General features: G+C 46.4%; 1 protein-coding gene across 1 annotated transcript in view; it reads right to left on the bottom strand.

Annotated features, from left to right (window-relative positions):
* Positions 1 to 1,493: 1,493 nt before the first annotated feature.
* Positions 1,494 to 18,239, bottom strand: part of COL22A1 (collagen type XXII alpha 1 chain) — a 297,857-nt gene continuing 281,111 nt past the window's right edge. Inside the window, exons 52-58 of the mRNA XM_032760938.2 lie at positions 17,765 to 17,800; positions 14,834 to 14,878; positions 11,899 to 12,078; positions 10,088 to 10,154; positions 7,283 to 7,465; positions 4,705 to 4,782; positions 1,494 to 2,698 (exon numbers count right to left, since the gene is read on the bottom strand). Coding sequence (XP_032616829.1) covers positions 2,511 to 2,698; positions 4,705 to 4,782; positions 7,283 to 7,465; positions 10,088 to 10,154; positions 11,899 to 12,078; positions 14,834 to 14,878; positions 17,765 to 17,800 — 777 coding nt within the window. The 3' untranslated portion in view covers positions 1,494 to 2,510. The remainder of the gene's footprint in view (positions 2,699 to 4,704; positions 4,783 to 7,282; positions 7,466 to 10,087; positions 10,155 to 11,898; positions 12,079 to 14,833; positions 14,879 to 17,764; positions 17,801 to 18,239) is intronic.

The raw sequence follows: 18,239 nt of genomic DNA on the forward strand, positions 1-18,239 counted from the left end.
GTGAAAGAAGCTAAATTGAAAAGGCTGTATGATACCAACTAGATGACATTTTGGAAATGACAAAACTATGGAGACAATTTTAAAAAATCAGCAGTTTCCAGAGGTTAGGGGAGAAGAGGAGTATGAAGAGGCAGAGCACAGAGACTTTTTAGGGCAGTGAAACTCTTCTGTATGATCTTATAATGGTGGATAATGGATTTTGGTATCCATTAGTCCAAACCCATAGAGTGTGCAACAGCAAGAGTGAACCCTCATGTCAACTATGGATGTTGGGTGATAGTGATGTGTCAATGTAGATTCATCAACTGTAACAAACGTACCACACTAGGGTGTGGGATTTGGAAGGTGGGTGCGTGGGGGAGGCTGTGTGTGTGTGTGTGTGTGTGTGTGTTGTGGGGGGGCAGGGAGCACATGGAAATCTGTACCTTCCTCTTAATTTTGCTGTGAATCTAAAACTGCTCTAAAACTTAGTCTATTTCATATAACAATAAAAGTGAAATAGAATAGTAAATGTTCGATCAAGCACACCTGATCAGGTAGATATTTTATTTCAAAATCCTTGCTTTATATATGTATGCATGTACCGAGTCGCTAAGAAATTACACCTCTTACTGTGGGTCATGGTCAAAAAATGTTAAAAGTCACTGGATGAGAGTATTTCTGAGGTCCCTGAGATAGTTTCTTCAAATGAAAAAGGGTATTAGAGTAATACCCCTGCATCTTCAATGGTTGTGAAAACCAACTGAAATGGTAAACGTGAAAAAGAGAATGAGAGGGAGGCTGTCTCGTTCTGCACCGACAGGAATGGCTTCTTTTGGACCCCTGACACTCATCCAGCCCCAGAATCAGCACCAGCTGACTGAACACAAGGAATAGGTATCAGATTTCATTTTTAAATCATTGCAATAATACTTCTTTACCCATGGAAACATCAAACCTCTCGAATGTTTATGTTCCCAGTTTCTAAATCAATTAGAGGCATCCAGAACAGGGGATCACACAAAGGAAGTTCTTGATAAACATCTACTGCATTAGTCTGTAAGTGGCTAACGGCTTGGGTGAATGGACAAATGAATGGATGGATGAATCAATCAATGGATCGATCAATCGGTCCATCAGTCAATCTGTCAGTCAAGAACAAATGCAGGAAGAGTACATCTTTTAGACCACTGGTGAATCATTTGGCCTCTAGATGCAGTTTAACAGGACAGATTCTGCTAAAACTTTCCAACTTGCTTCACTCCCTCCCTACTGTGATCCCGCATAAATGTGCACATCTAAATGTCTGCTTCCATATGAAGGGAGGCTAATGAACGGCCCCGGACTAGCCCAGTCAGGCATACACATTCACTCCCTCGTTCATTCACCAGGTGGGCTGAACATGTGGACTCTGCTACGGTTCTCAGAAGAAAAAGATACAGCCCAGTGCTTGAGGAGTTCACATTCAGGTGGACGTTGAATATAAGAAATCAATCATCAAGAGGAAGTCAGGAGAAGGAAACTTGGATTTATTAGCACCTGTTCAGGCAGGGCATGTCACATACACACATGCACTTGATGCCATTTATTTCAGAGACAGAGCCGCCCTGGAGATACAAATTTCCCAGCTCTGGTCAGTGCCCTGGCCAACTGCCCACCATTAGGGAAACACAAGTGGATGGTCACCACATCCACTTGTTTTATAATTAATATAATTGAAACCAACAAGAGGAACTCGAAGGGGCCTTACCCACAGTTTAGAAGACAAATTAACACTCAAGGCCTGCCTCTTCAACATGGGTTTTCCCATCTTTGGCCAAGACATAAAATCCCACAAAGCCATTGCCAGCCCACAGACATTATTTCACTTCTGTGAGCTTGGAGCACTGAGGTGGCTGGAGTGCACCCTGAGGGCTGATTCTGTGTTCTCCAAATGCACGTCCCATCGGGAGGTGGGAACATTCCTCATAGTTGCAAATTCTTTCTCTTCCTGCTTCTTTACTCTCTCTGGACAGTGGTGATGTGTGTATTATTTCTCCCTGGGTGATCTCTGGGCACGACGGAGAATGAAGCCCATTGGCTCATTTTCTTAAAGTTTTTCTTTTGAAGAAAGACGTAAATTTGCCAAGTGTCTGGTCAGGGTTTTGTAGCACCAAGAATTTCCTTAAAATGGGCAGTTACACGTTAGATGGGGGCTGTCAGAAGAATGAAGAAACAATCTCCTGCCCCACGAATCAAGTTTTCCCAACTTTAAAGGAGTGGAAAAGAACTCACAGAGCATCAGCATATGAAATAATAATAACAATTAACAACAACAATAATATTAATAATAATCTGACCGACCGGCAGCGTCTGTTGGATTTAATAATTTTGAGGTCTCTCAAGAAAATAAAACAAAAAGCAAACGATAAAAGAAAGAAAGAAAAAAAAAGGAACACATGGCTGAAGTCTTTCAAGACCTCTGGCTTCCCATTGGGCTCTGAGTTCAAGTTTCAGAAATCCACTGCAGTCTTCTGGCTTTCCAGAGTCCTCTAGGGACCCTTCACGTTACCCGGCCGGGCAGCAAGGCTGGCGAAGTAGGCACACTGGGAAGGGTCACATTGGCCTGGGGGACCGGGAGGTCCTGGGGGGCCAGGATGTCCAGCTGGTCCTGTCTCCCCTTGAGGGCCAGGGATCCCAGGAAGTCCATCTTTAGCATAGCCAGGTTCCCCGGGTTGACCTGGCCCAAGGAGCAAAAGAAACAGAAGGTGGTTCAAGATCCTTCTGGGAGGGGATGGGCCCTGATCTCACAGCTTCCATTCACTATGAACTCAGGACCTGAAACGTCCTCAGACAGAACATCCCCATGGTCTGGGAGCTCTGAGCAACTAGAGTGGTCCACATAAACACCAGGTAGCAGGAGCACCTCAATATGTAGAAGAAGGGGTTGCTTTAACTATTTGAACTGGGATAGTAATCCAGGTACCACTGGAGAGAAAGAAACTAGGGTAGATTGAGACCAGGTAGGGTATATGTTCTCCACTGAAGAGTCAGATGAGAGACCTGGCCTTCTGAATTCTTACATGGGTCTAGGGAACGTGTCTGAATGGAGAGTAGACACCAAGTCCTGATCATTAACCCTCAGCCCCAATTCACATGACCTTAGAGACACCTGGTGACATTCCATTGTTCAACATCCAACTTGTCCCAAATCTGTATTTTCTCAGCTTTATCTACACATTACATTTGAACCACATATTTGGATTACATTAAGCTCTTCTGTAAAATCATGGCCAAAGACAACATCTAGGATGCGAGTAAGTGACACTTAAAAATAGTCCAAAATTGAGACCCAGAAAATATTGCGTATAGACAAACTTCTATTCCTTCACTTAGTAAGCATCATAACATCATATATAATCAACCTATCTTTCTTCTTAGCTTTGGCAACTTGGAAGGTCAGTGCTAAGTCTGGTGGTTAACCCCAGTAGTGACATCCCTTCTTAAGTCTTAGTAGTCGTCTTATCAGAAAATATCGTATAAAATAAACACAAAGTAAACTTTTTACTTAAAAAGATCTGTAGATATTTCATTAATTCTATTAATGCTGTGGTAATAGCTATTTAATCTATAATCCTGCCTGGATCAAGTTTTGAGGCCTCAGTGTTATTCATTCCTTGGGCTAAGAGCCACTGAAATGTGATAATTATTTCACTTCCATATTGGTACAGTTACTTCCTCCTTTTAAATGGTTTCTATTCTGCCATTTACTCTTTATTTGAAATTGCCTTCTTGTAAAAGTTATTCTTAATATTATAAGCTATTTGAAAATAGGTGAGCCATAAAAATAAATATTTATAATGAATTTCTAATTATCTTCTCTAAGGAAAATAATAATAAATATCCACTTTAGAAAATTTGGAAAATCATGAAGGTATAAATACTAAAATTGAAATTCTCTATAAGATCAATATTCAGATATGACCTCAGGCAAACACAGAAATTAAAGTTAAATAAAAAATAGAAGGCTCAACAGTCAAATTTCTTCTACCTTCTACCTATACACCTAATTTTGGAATGTGATTATTACTGCATTGTAGAGATCTGCCAACATGGCTACTGGGTAGCATGACCAACTTGCCCCAGTTTTCTCAAGTCATGTCTTGGCTTTAAAACTGAAATTCCCAGGTCCCAAAAACGTCCTCAGCCCTGGGACAGCTAACCACCCTACCACTGGGTGAGCATTCCCCAAAACATATTCCGAGAATTACTAAAGGGATATTAACAACTGCATAGTGAAAGAAAAAGGCCTTCTCTTTCAAGTGAATTTCGAAAGTGCTAGGTTAAACAAAACAGACACATTTTTTAATGCGAGAGTCCTTAGCACTTATGATAGTGAATGTGCACCAGAAATGTCTGAAAGAGAAACACAGTCCTCAGCAGTTCCTGATTTAGCCCAAGTCAGTTTTTTTTTTTTTTTTCTCCAGGACCATTTCATGAAATTTTAAATTTGCGGGATACACTTCAACAATTCATAGAATACACTACAGTTTTCTTATTAAGTCAAGAAGGTCGTATTTTAGAAATATTTAATGAAACCAAGTGAGTGATCTCTGTCTCCTCGTCATCTGTAGAGTCTAAGCCCTCCTCTCCACTCACTGCTGAGTCCTGTGGGGCCACGGGCAGGGGTGCTGGGTCTCCAGGGTAGCTCACACCCTACCCCTGAGACTCCAGAATGAGTCATACCTGGGATTCCAGGGGGTCCCATCTCGCCTCGGAGGCCAACTCCAGGTGCACCTGGGTCACCTTTGGCTCCTCGCTCACCTAGGAGGAAAAACATGCACTTTTGATGGTGGAGACCCACGGGGAGGACAGAAACTGGGCGTCCCACCTTGCAGGATGTGCAGGTGCAACACTGGGCTGCTGCGGTGTTCCGGTCTAAACCACCCTGTGCACACACACTCATGCCGCAGAGTACCCCAATTCCCATTCACACACTCATTCACACACACACTCCAGCACACACTCACATTCAGAAATATGCACATGGAATCACGAAAATAAACAAGCACTCCCTCCTAAACACATATTTACATATGAACATTTGCTCAAGCAGACATCTACCCAATTCCATACAGACATATATATATATTCAAACCATATTAACAACTGTATACATACACTCATATACACATACTGACTCATTCAGACAAATGTACACACCTACACACTCTCTCATATGCCATACACACAGAAGTCCGCATGCATCTCCTCTTACATGTCTATGCTTCCTGTGTTTTCAAAGCATTGTACCTGAACCTTTATCAAGAAGAAACTGGATGGTATATAACCAATTCAACATGCACATGGGCATGCGCAGTGATCAGTAAGACACAGCTCTACTCTCAAGAAGCTTGAAATTTAATAAGAGAAATCAAATAGGGCATGAAGAACATTCTAGTATGAAACAGAATGCGATAAGTACCATCATAGGAATTTCAAAAAACACTAGAGACATGCAGAGGAGAGAGTGATCCATTTCCCCTGGGAGGACACTTGAGATCATATTTGAATGAACATGGTGGAGATTGGATTAAACTGTCTCTCACCCTTGTTTTCTAAATCAATCACTTGTTTTCCCATATTGTTTCTAGAATATCTGCTGCATGCAGTATATTTTCTCTTGTAACCCCAATTGAAATTCTGCTGGTTCACAGGGACTTCAGACCATTCATTTTTATTGTTATAACAATTATGTTTGGTCAGTATTCTGCCACAATCTGATGTTCTCTGTTTTATGCTTTCTTATTGACATTTATTTTATATATTTTGTTTTATGAAATCATATCAGTAGGACTAGAATATACAAATTTAACAAAAAGCCTTTCAAGTAAGAGAAACATTACAGGAAATGGACAAGCAAATTAAGAATTAGTAAGAAAATGGGAGATCAAAAGAGGACAATGTTAGAGGTATTCATCTCCCTAACTCCAAGTCACTCCAGAGCAGCTAAAATGACACCACATGCTCCTTTCCCTGCCCCATGCTTATTCCTAATCAGACAGGAGTGAATTATGAGGCTGCTCTCCTGTCTTTTATCTTTACTTGAAATTGCCTTATTCAAAAATTATTATTAATTGTATAAGCTATTTGAAAGTGGGCAAGCTTAAAAAAATAGATAAAATATTTTTCAAACATTTATAAATCATTCTACTATAAAGAGACATGCACATGTATGTTTACTACAGCAGTATTTACAATAGCAAAGACTTGGAACCAACCCAAAGGCCCATCAATGATAGACTGGATTAAGAAAACGTGGCACATATACATCATGGAATACTATACAGCCATAAAAAAGAATGAGTTCATGTCCTTTGCAGGAACATGGATGAAGCTGGAAGCCATGATTCTCAGCAAACTAACACAGGAACAGGAAACCAAACACCGCATGTTCTCACTCATAAGTGGGAGCTGAACAATGAGAACACATGGACACAGGGAGGGGAACATCACACACCGGGGCCTGTCGGGGGGTGGGGGTCAAGGGGAGGGTGAGCATTAGGACAAATACCTAGTGCATGTGGGGCTTTAAACCTATATGATGGTTTGATAGGTGCAGCAAACCACCATGGCACATATCAAACCTACATATCAAACCTGCACGTTCAGCACATGTATCCCAGAACTTGAAGTAAATATTTAAAAAAAAAAAAAAAAACCTTCTATTTGTTTAAAAAAAAAGTTTTTGAATTTATTTTTTAATCCTTCCTCTCTCTCTTTCACATCTGTCTTCCTGCAGAGAGAGTAAGTGTTCTGACCTGTTTGCCACTGTGTGATGAGTTAAATTGTACAGCCTCCGCCCTTTGAAGGAGAGACCTTCTGTTGGCTGCAGCTCTGATGTCCTGATAAGTCACTGCCTTGAGACCTGGGCAGTTAACAGCTGTTTTGTTCCAATTTTACGGCTGGCATTTAATCTCCATTGAGATTAAATGTCTTATTCCTCAGTGCTAAACTCGGTAGGGGAAAAAAGGAGGCATGTTGTTTACCTCCCTGAAACTTGAGCAGCGGAGATGGAGAGAGAACAAGAAAGTAGGAGGGAACTGATTCAATCTTCCTAGCAGAAGCATAATTTTGTAAAAATGTCAAGTATGAAAGCCTCTTATGCATATGATAAAATTATATGATGCCAAAACTCTGGGTGTTACCAAGCTACAGGGAATGAGAGTGGCATGAATAATGCATGCAGTGCCACCTCCCAGCCCTGTTACTTCTCCGCCCTCCAGGAGTACATGGAGCATATCTCCTCCAGGTCTTCACTCACCTTTGGGACCTATGGGTCCAGAGGGTCCTTCCAGACCCCCCTGCCCAGGACGACCTGGCTCCCCCATGGGGCCGGCCCGGCCTGGAAGCCCATCTTTTCCAGGGGGCCCTGGGGGCCCAGGTCTGCCTTGAGATGACTTCATGTGCGCTGGGGGCATCTGGGCCAGGAGGTAGGCGAGTTTGGCTGTGAAGTAGAAAAAGAGAGGCATTTCATGAAGAACGGATAGTGGGCACAGGACAGGATGGCTACTCACTGCCAACTCAGAACCAAGGGGCCAATAATAGCTGCGGGAACAACATCAACGACACGTCACATGGCACATGTGCAGCATTTGTATGGGCACCTTCTGATTGTGGCTGGCCATAGGGTGACTTAATCAGTAGTGACCATCGCTGCCCCTGGAGCAGGTCTGCCTAGGCTGGGATTCCAGGACAGCCACGGTCAGCCAGGTGGCCTTGAGCAAGCTACTGGACCACTCTCAGCCTTGGTGTCCCTTTCTATGCAAGGGAGACAAAGAAACAGCACCTACCCCACTGGGCTGGAATGAGGATGGAGTAAGTGAGATGATGCATGTGGAATAGTGCCTGGCACTTGCTAAGTTCTCAGGAGATGCTGGCTGCTACCCCAGGGGCAGAATGACAGAAGCCATAGTAGCATGGACAGCAGTAGCAGCAGTAGCAATTGCAATGGTCAGTTGGGGAAACTGCTGCTGGGGTGGAGAAAGTAAGTGGCTTACACAAAGCTATGTTGGTCATTTTTCCTCTCTAATGTCAAAGTCCTCATCTATAAGCTAAAGGGCTGGACATGATGGTCACTGGAGATCCTATACATCTAAAATGTTAATATGACAGAACTGATTTAGAAACCCAGAGGACCAGTGCTGGTCTGGCAGCCTTTCAATGGGACAGGGGATATATGCCCATCTGGTGGCCACCAAGGGCAGTCTTTGTTTGCCATGCAGTCATAGGTAATCAGGCCCAAACTGCGATTTTGCAGACAGTGTGACCAAGACCAGAGGCTGGGAGGCTACCCAAGGCCCCCAGAATTTGATAGGGAAACCAAGGTAGAGTCAGGCTCTTCTGACTGCCTGGCTGATCACTTCCCAGAGTGTCTCCCTCCTACTACTTCTCTCACAAGGTGGCAGGAGGACAGGTAGTCGGCTTCTGTGACCCTGACAAATTGCTCAACTTTTCTGAGCCTTGATTTTCTCATCTTTAAAGTGGGGTGGATGCTCCTTCCTCAAAGACCTGTTTGGAAGAAAGGACTCAGCCCAGCAGATTCACTATCCAAACCATTTTGAAATAGGTCTTGTCTCTGCTCTTGGGCTAGAGATCCCCCAAAAGCAAAGGCCATTTCTGTCGCTGATGAATCCAACATTCGGAAGGTAGAACTCAGAGATCTACACACATGAGACCTCAGAACACCACCCACCCATGATGCTCACCAATTTGGTCCTTATTTCCCTCCTCTCATCGCCTCCTCCTCCCACCCAAAACCCACTCCTTGACGTGTACTCCAGAAAACAGTCCTTTGCCCTCATTTCCATACAGGAAAAAGACCATGTTCTTTTTCCTGTATGGAAGTGGACCATGTTCCCCTGGACACTCCAAGAGGACAGGAAGGAGGGCCGTCTTGTTTACAGCTGTGTCCTTGCTCCCAGCACAGAATCTCGCGATGGGAGGTGCAAGATAACTGAGACATGATCATGTGAATAAACGTGCCCTCCCCTTTTGTCCTTGTGCTCCTGGAAAGTAGTTATGGATTTCTTCTTTGCTGCAACAAGATCTTGTGTGACTTTCTTCCCATTGCAGAGGGAAGGGGAAAGGCTGTTGTTCAAGAGAGCTTGGCGATGAAGAGCACAGAACCTTCAGCGAGGCTGCCTGGGTGCAAATCCTGGCCAGATCTTCCCAGCTCATCAACCTTAAGTTACTTAGCCCCTCATAATTCTGCTTCTAACAATTCTTACAATAATTACATGAGCCTCATGAGATTGTTTGGAGGCTGCTTTGGGTTAACACTTGCAAGTGCTAAGAACTTCACCTGATCTTGGCAAACACCAACATGCTGGCATGATTACTACTATCCTCCTACCTTCCTCCCTCCCTAAGCATCTGCTACGCACAGGCACATTCTAGACCTGGGGACTCACCAATGAGTCAATGCAACATGACTGAAAGGATTTTAGTTCCTTGAAAGCACTAGGCCCGCCTGCCCTGCTCAGGGCCTTTACACGTGTTGCTCCATAGACCTGGGGTCACATTGCATCTTTCAACTTGTAGCTCACGTGGCCCCTCCTCCAGGAAGCCTTCATTAATCCACTTCCTGGCCTCTGAACTATCTTAGGTACGTTCATCTGTCCTCTTTTAATGCCTGCTGTGACAAATAAAATTTAAGAACTTCTACTGACTTTACTAAAAATCGTCTTATCTATTTGTTTATCTACCTCCTCTGGACTATGAGTTTCATGAGGCTCACGGCAGTAAATAACCAAAATTCTTTACAGACTAGTTCAATGGCTCAATGCACAGAATAAATGATTGATCACAGCAGAGCTGTTTCTGTAGATAGTGAGCTCTCCTTCACTAGAGGTAACCAAGTGAAAGCTGAAGGACTAGTCCTAGAGAAAGTATGTGTCAGATAAAGGACAGAACAGTCTTCAGGGCGTTCCCCAACCCTGACAGTCTACACTTGAGCTGCCAGTCAAGTGCTTTTCTTATTCCAGGATGCAAAAGTATTCAAGGCTGGATGAAAGGACTGCTTCCTGGGCTCTTCTCTGCAAGACTGTAACACAGTCCAGATACTCACTTTCAAGCTGCTTCCCCAACTCTTCTTGAATAAGCCGACGCAGCATTTCCATGGATGGAGACTCCCCCTAGGAGGAAGGGAAGGTGGAGTCATTCATCTTCCCGGTAACTTCTGCCACCTAAGAACCCTGAGGACTCGGGAAACCAGGAAGTTCGTAGGTGGTATATACCCACACAGGGAAGCACATGTTCCTAGCCCAATCTTTTCCACATCTCTAATCCCTTCCTCCCTTCTCTGTTATGCAGGCAGCATCATCCCATTTTACAAAGCAACCCGGACTCTGGGCTCTCTGAGCCACTGCTGCCCTTCCTTCCATACCCTTCTAGCTTATTCACGGGATTTCCTTCCTGCTCAAGCCACTGTGCCCGTTGATTCCACTCATATTCCCTTCTTAGCAGTGGACCTGGGTGATCTGGCCCCTAATCTCTGCTGCCAAAGTGTGTCCACCTTTCGGACATAGCCTACAGGCTGCCTTCTATGTGAACTCGTGTGGATTTCCCCTGCCTGGCTACTTGGCCACTCTGGTTCCCATGGTCTGCTTTTCCCTGCTTAGGTCCACTGTGGCTCCAAACAACTTTCTCACCAAGTCCTGGTGCTTGGTCCACAGAAACTGATGAGTTTGACAACCAGAGGAGCAAGTGTTATCTCCAAGCTCACACAGTGGCATGTGATTCTTAGAAGAACTTAGAGGAGCTGTCCTCATGCTGTACAGAGCTGGTCCCTTCCTGTCTGACTGCTCCAGGGCACTGTCTACCCCTCAAGGGCAGGGGTCTTACTGTGCTCATCTCTGTAGCCCCATACCTGGCATGAGATAGATTCCATTTCCTTATTCTTTTATTCTGACCAAGAATCTTTTATGTTAGTCCCAGAATTCTCATCACTGCCCATAGCAGCAGGACTGGCAGAACTTGGCAAAGCTCCAGGAGGGCTTTGGAAGCCAGCTGAGTGTTCTAGCCTCTCAACTGACTTGGCCAAGAGACAGGCTCTGGTTGCCTGGCGTCTTTCAGGGCAGCTGAAACCCAGGCTGACCACAGCCACCAGGAACTGACGCGACTGCAGAGCATCAGAAGTGGCAGGGACATGGAGGTCATCCAGACCTGGGCTCTGAGAAATACAAGGGTCTCCAGAAGACCATATGGGCTGCTGAGCAGGAAGGGGTGGTCACATGGACTTCCACCAGGGGAGCTCTGCGTTTATCTTTTTATAGCCCGTGTATGCCTGTGTCATGAGATTGTGTAAAATGAAAGTGCTGCTACTAGAATAAAGGTTGTTTAAAGAAAGAAAAAAACACACTCTAAATAAGCCCTTGTTCCCAGCTTTGGAAAAAGAGAGATGCAGGGGGAAGAAGGAGTACTCTATGTCGGCAGATACAAGAGTGGCATAGCCAGGCATCAAAATGGATGGTGAACCATCCCACAATGAAGTTCAGACCCCTGGGAGCTGGGTGTCTTCTCAACTGCCTTTTGCACAAGGTCCTGCGCAGGAGAGTTCTACAGCCCAAGAAATGAAGTCTTAAGGATTCATTACCACTGAGGAAGAGGGTTGAACAGAAGAGGGACTATTTTTGAGCGTTTCTTAAGCTAGGCACATTATTTCACTTGATCATCATAAATCAAAAGAGGATTTTGTTTTCCCTTTTTGCAGACAAGGAACGGCAGATTCGGAGAGGAAAAGTAGCCTGCCCCAGATCACACCTTCAGTCACTGGAAGACTGGGATCTGTAATCTGGTGCCTCTGAAGTGCACACACTTCCCTGGCTCCCCCTTAGGCCCCGAGGAGCCCCGAGTCCAAAGCCATATGAGCATCCTTACCCTCAGTCCTGGAAATCCCGGTTGGCCTGGAGGCCCTGGGGGTCCAGCTGGTCCGTTCTCCCCAGGTGGTCCTTGGGGACCCATCAGGCCTGTGTGGCCTTTGTGGCCTGGGATTCCAGGGTCCCCGGGCTGGCCCTTTCCACCAGGAGGTCCTTTGTCACCTTTGATCCCAGGATCTCCCTAAGGAGGAGAGAAGCATATCAGCATGTGTCTCAGGGCTGGAAGCTGTACCCCATGCAGCTGCAAAAGGGGTTCCCCCAGTCTGCCTCTTAGGTCACTGAAAGGGAGACCTTGGCCCTGGGTGGCCCATGTGTGGCTTGGGGTGAGAAGAGCCCCAGAATCCATCACATGCACTGTCCTGATTGTACAAATGAAAATATGGGCAGCCTGGGCAAGATGTTGTGACCCCATCATTAGCAAAAATATTTTTTGCTATAGTCCCAGCTACTTGGAAGGCTGAGGTGGGAAGATAGCTTGAGGCCAGGAATTTGAGACGGCAATGAGCTATGATCATGCCACTGCACTCCAGCCTGCGTGACAGAGTGAATCCGTTTTTTAAAAAAGAAAGCAAAAGGAAAAAGAAAACATGCAGGGCCCAGAGACAGAAAGCCACCAGCCCACGTTCACACAGGGAGTTTATAGAGAACAGTATAAGAATGTTGATTGCAGAATTCCAATCCTATTCTCAATCCCAAGAGTGCAGCTCCTCGGACTGCCTGGAGAAGGCTGGCCCTGGCAACCGAGACTGACGGTGGAGCTGCCGACCCCTTTCTGGCCCGGCTTTGCTCTCTAGAGACAGTGGTCCTCTCTCAACAGAGGTGTCTCCCTCCCAGGTCATCTCCCTCTCCTTTCTCTCAGCTCTGGGGAGTTCACAGAGGATTATCCAATGGCCTTCAACGCTGCCTAGGGCTCATCTCTCCCCACAGCTGACCCAGAGGTGGAAGTGCTGGACCAACGATTTGGGAACTATGGCAAGCCCAGGGCAGTCCAGTCCTCTGCCGTTATGTGCTACTGTGTGTTTGACCAGCAAGTTCAAATGATTAGTTGGTCTGAAAATACGGCAGCCACATTAATGGCCTCAGAGATAACGGAACTCCATTGCTGGGATATAGCAGAGAAAGGGAGGCACAGGGAGAAAAAGAAGAGACACCAGATGGTAATTGTACATGTGTGGCATGGCTGAGAACATGAACCAGAGCCACAGAAAAGGAAAACGGTGCAATCACCAAACCATCTCTAACATACGCACTTAAATGAAAAATGCAAGGAGTGAGACAACAGATAACATATGACATGCTCAGAGTGGGGAGGGGGTTAAATACAAGGTAAATGCACATTTATAACACACACCACACACAATTCTGTGTGCGCAGACTCCCTCCGAAAAGATAAAAAGCCAAAGCACTGTGATAGACCCTGGAGAGGGGATGGGGCTAAGGGGTGAGATGGAAGGGGCACATAATTTTCATTGCATTCACTTGTCCTGCAGTTTTCACTGTTGAACAATGTACCTGTATTGCTTTTAATATTTCAACAGTAACCCAAAATCAGTGAATTCAAAAATAATAATTTAGCCAGGTCCAAAGAAGTCACTTCAATTTTCCAAGCGTGAAGCATTTCACAGGACGTTGCAATCTCTGTCAGTGATCTTGAATTCAGAGGTCTAGCAAAGTCCTGATATTTGTACACCTGGATGCCAAGGCCCTATCTCATGCATGGTACAGCACTTTTTATTCATTAAAAGTCTCACAATCACTTTGTGGTGACAAGACTTGTCCCATATTTCAAATGTTCCCAGGAGTACAAAGAAAAGGGTAGTCTAATGGCTCCCTGGCAACGTGCCATGAAAGCACTTAACATGGTAAAGGCAAGCTCTCCGCGTATCGATTAGGTATTAAAGAAGAGATGCCATTGGTGGCCTGAGTTCCTTGGCTCCCAACCAAAATTCAAGCCCATATCCTGTGCCAATAGCTCCCACGGGCTCCTGAGTTGCATTCTCGGGGGGGATCATCAACGCCTTCTCAGCCACATGTCCCTCATGTCCCTGGCTCCATCGCTCAGGAACCGACAGCCACGGGATAGAGGAATCAAAGTCATGGGAAGGAGACAGGAGGAAGATCCAGGGGGGAGAATCCCTGAGACTCTGCCCCCACTTTTCTCACTCCTCTGGCTGTGGGAGAAGCCAGCCGGCTCCCCACCCACCCCACTTGCGAAGAAAGCCGAGATAAATTCTTTTCAGGACCATAGAAAACAAGCGGGGGTGGGCTGGGGGTGCCTGGGACGTCCGTGTCCGTGTCGTGCAACAGTGTGACAGCGTGAGGCTGACCAAACGCAGGATTGTGGGCAAACGAGACGCATAAAGCCTCCAAAGGGAGCAGCAGTCGTGAGTGTGAGAACACGTCCGCCTTCCACAGGCTCTTCAGCAGAAAAAGAAGAAGAAAAAGTCTTTTCCCCGTTGTTTTTTGGAGAAATGAAATGTAAAGAAAGGCTTTCTAACACGAAGGCAATTCATTATGGGAAAATCTGTTCCCTTGTCACCTCCAGCGACAAATTTGGCTCCTGGCAAATTGGCACTTCGGGAGCTGAGCCCGTCTCGGCGGGCATTCGCACACGGGGAGAAAGAAATCTGTCAATGTCTCCCAAGGCTTGCCTTTGAATCTCTAATTATGATGATTTTAGTCCTTAAACTAATAACCAAAAAGAAAAAAAGGAAAAAAATAATAATAACATCAAGTACAAACAATACCGAGAGGAAAAGAACCTCCCTTTGTGGGGCTGGTGATCATCCAGGAAAAAGTGAACAAAATCACGACAGGCGGCGTGATCCAGGCAGGTGTTTACTAACTGCCTTGGACAAAGGCCAGGCTCAACATCCCGTGGCCACTGTGCAAAGGTTACATTTGATGTGTTCAAGGTGCCTGTGCTCTCCACTCACCCTTTCTCCTTTGAATCCAGGCTCTCCAGGCTTCCCAGGGACTCCCTGCAAGGAGAAGGAAAGGACAGTCATTACCCCAGGCCCTCTGCACTGGTGTCCTTGCCTCACTGGATATTCTTCACAGTCCTGCATGCTGAGGACAAGGGATCCTCAAGAGACAAGCTCCCCCGAGGGCTCTTTTCTGATTTATGCCTACATGGTGGGGGGGCAGGGGCACACTGTGTCTTCTCTCCTTTCCTCCTGGCACTGTCTGCCTTTGACTGATGGCACCAGCCCTGGGTTGGCCACTCCAGATTCCTCCCCTACCTCTTGTGGGATAAACCCCACTCCCTTTAACATGCCCAGGAGGCCCTGCATGAATTGTTGTCTTCAACAGGCTGTCACTGCCCTGGATGGCTCTAGTGCAGGGGACAGACAGTTCTACAGTCTCATGGCCTCTGTTCCTTGTCTTCCCTGTGCCTGCAGCATGCTCCCCACCTCTCTGTCCAGATACCTGCTTCCCACCTTGCCTGCAGGTCTCCTCTTCAGGAAGCCCCCCCGATCACCCAGCATTTGGAGAAGTGGCCCTCTTCTATGTTCCCACAGTCCCCACCCCCTCCCGGAGGGCAGTCACATCAGGGAACAAGGGACACAGCCCGCAGTGCCCACTGCTTCTGTCATTGTCTCCACCTGGAATGTCTCTTTCTTCCCTCTTTGCCCTCAGCTCCTCTGCCATCTCCTCTATAAAGCGTTGACTAATCCCTCTGGCCAGTGTCCATTCTCACGCATGGGTTACTTTCCTGCCAGCTGACACCTAACTTCCTTTCTCCCCAGATAGGATGACCAAGGTATGCTTGTCTGCCTCCCTCTTAGACAGCACACATTTGGAAAGCAGAGCTTGATATTGGGGAAGGAAATTCAGCCCAGGGGCTCTTTTCCCATCTCTTGGTTGATAGACTCTACATTGATTGAAGAGAAGAAAGTCAAAGAGAGTACTCTTGAGCTCTTCTGAGCCTGGCCATTTCAGCCTCAGAAACATTCATTGCATCCCTTTCATGCAGGTGCCATGTTCAGCCCTGAGACCTATGCAGAGGACAGAGATCCTCATTCTCACAGAGTTCACAACCTGTCCATGAGGTGGAGGGGGGTATGAGTTGATTATAACACAAGGCAGACTGATTTAATTTCTGTAACATAATTACCAAAAGCTGCCTCGGTATTCCTGGGTGAATCTGTAAGTTGGGAAGCACACAGCCTTGAAAGTTGGATAAAATTTAACAACAAAAGGTGGCAGGAAAGGCATTCCAGGTGGGTGGAAGAGTGAGGACCAAGCCTTGGATGGGAGAAGGTGGAGACATATTGGGCATGGGGAAGCAGGAGGCTCCCATTCTAAGAGGAGATCTGGATCATATCTGGAAGACTTAGGATGCCTGCTTAGCCTAGAATTTATTCGAGAAGTCCAAAGAGAACTTGTGTAGGCAGCAGCCCAAGTACAAGCACATGGGGCTGACACAGCCCTCAGAAATGGGAACTATGGGTATTTCCTCTTTACCTCAATCCAGGAAGCAGAGGAAACAGTGCTTGGGCAACGAGTGAATGATGCACCCAGTGAGTGGCACCCTATGGCTGGGGTGAGAAGTAAACACTTTCCAAATATGAAGCTATCTGATTCAGCTTCAAGGAAGTGACCACCTCCCTCCAGTTAAGAACATGACCCAAAGGCACAGGGTAAAAATGCATCTTCCTCATTCAAGTGGGAGGATGCAGGGCTTGAAACGGAGAAGCTAATTTCCATAGACCTACTTTCTCTGCATTCAATCATTCTTCTGTTCATCTCTCATCAAATATTTTTGGTATCTAGCCAGTGCTGGTCTCCTGGGCTACAGCAGAACAGAGCAGGGTGCTAAAACCAAGCATTGTGGGGGGTCTGCTTTGCTTCAGTGTCAAAGAAAGTTGGCAAAGGCAACATTTCAACTGAGACCTCAGGATGAGTAGGAATAAGCATGGGTAAAGAGAGCCCTCGGAAAAGAACTTGGTGTGTCTCAGGAGCTAAGAGGCCAGCGACTGGAGCTTAGAGAAGGAGGGGAGTGGTGGGACTGTGGCAGCCTGGATTCCATGGAGAGTGCAGGGGGAGGGCAGAGCTGCAGGTTGCACTGCAGCGTCTCCATATGCTTATGCTCTGCAGACCCTCTGTCTTCTGGGTGGAAGACTGTGGAGGGGCAAGGCTGGACAAAGAGAGATCCGTTAGGGGATCACTGCAGTGTTCAAGTGAGAGCAGGTGACAGATTATATTAGAGTCCCAGTGGCAGAGATAGAGAGAACTGGACAAAACCTACAGGTATTTGAAGTCAGAGTTGACAGGATTTGTTGATATCTTGGCTGCTGAGGAATAAACAAGTGAAACAGACATATCAAGACGGTGCCCCTGCACTAGCTACATAATTTGTGGGGCTCCGGGCAAAATTAAAACATGAGCCAGTTGTGGCCGGGCGCGGTGGCTCACGCTTGTAATTCCAGCACTTTGGGAGGCCGAGGCGGGCGGATCACGAGGTCAGGAGATCGAGACCACGGTGAAACCCCGTCTCTAGTAAAATACAAAAAAAATTAGCCGGGCGTGGTGGCGGGCGCCTGTAGTCCCAGCTACTCGGAGAGGCTGAGGCAGGAGAATGGTGTGAACCCGGGAGGCGGAGCTTGCAGTGAGCCGAGATTGCGCCACTGCACTCCAGCCTGGGTGACAGAGCCAGACTCCGTCTCAAAAAAAAAAAAAAAAAAACAAACAAACAAACAAAAAAACATGAGCCAGTTGTTCAAAAGGCATTAAGAATTTCAAAACAGTGAAGTAGACAGTGTTAAGGCAAGTGTGGGCCCTTCTAAGCCCAGGGCCTGGGCCTGCATAGACTGCCCATTGGTGGGAAAGGGTTGCCAAGGGCTGAGTGGGCGTGTGATACTTGCCTCCTTGCCTGGGACTCCTTTCTCTCCTGGTTCTCCCTGGAAAACAGGACAGAATATCAGTGGCTCTGCAGCATCAGCCCAATGTCAGTACCAAGACTGTCTTTAAAACTGACATTTCCACTCAAGTCATGTTCCAGCAAAGACAACAGTCGATGGTCTACCTGGCCAAGGACATCCCAGACAGGCTCTCTGGCCAGCCTGTGCAGGGGGAGGCAAAAAATCACCCCAGGTTAGGAAGAAGAGCCACGGGTTAAGAGCTCCTTGTCAATGGGATGGGTATGACTCCACCAAGAGGGCCTCCAGGATATCAGTTTTACAAATAGTCCTGTTGTGGTCAGGAGGCCTCTCTGAGAAGTAGGCTCACAACGTGTGAAACAAGAAGCCAATAAGACACTAGACTCCAGGTTCAATTCTTGGCTCCTCCACTGTTTGGCTCTGTGACCTTAAACAACCTCCCTACAACTTCCATAAGCTC

This window comes from Hylobates moloch, unplaced genomic scaffold (assembly GCF_009828535.3).
Source record: "Hylobates moloch isolate HMO894 unplaced genomic scaffold, HMol_V3 SCAFFOLD_9, whole genome shotgun sequence".
NCBI classification, from domain to species: Eukaryota; Metazoa; Chordata; class Mammalia; order Primates; family Hylobatidae; genus Hylobates; species Hylobates moloch.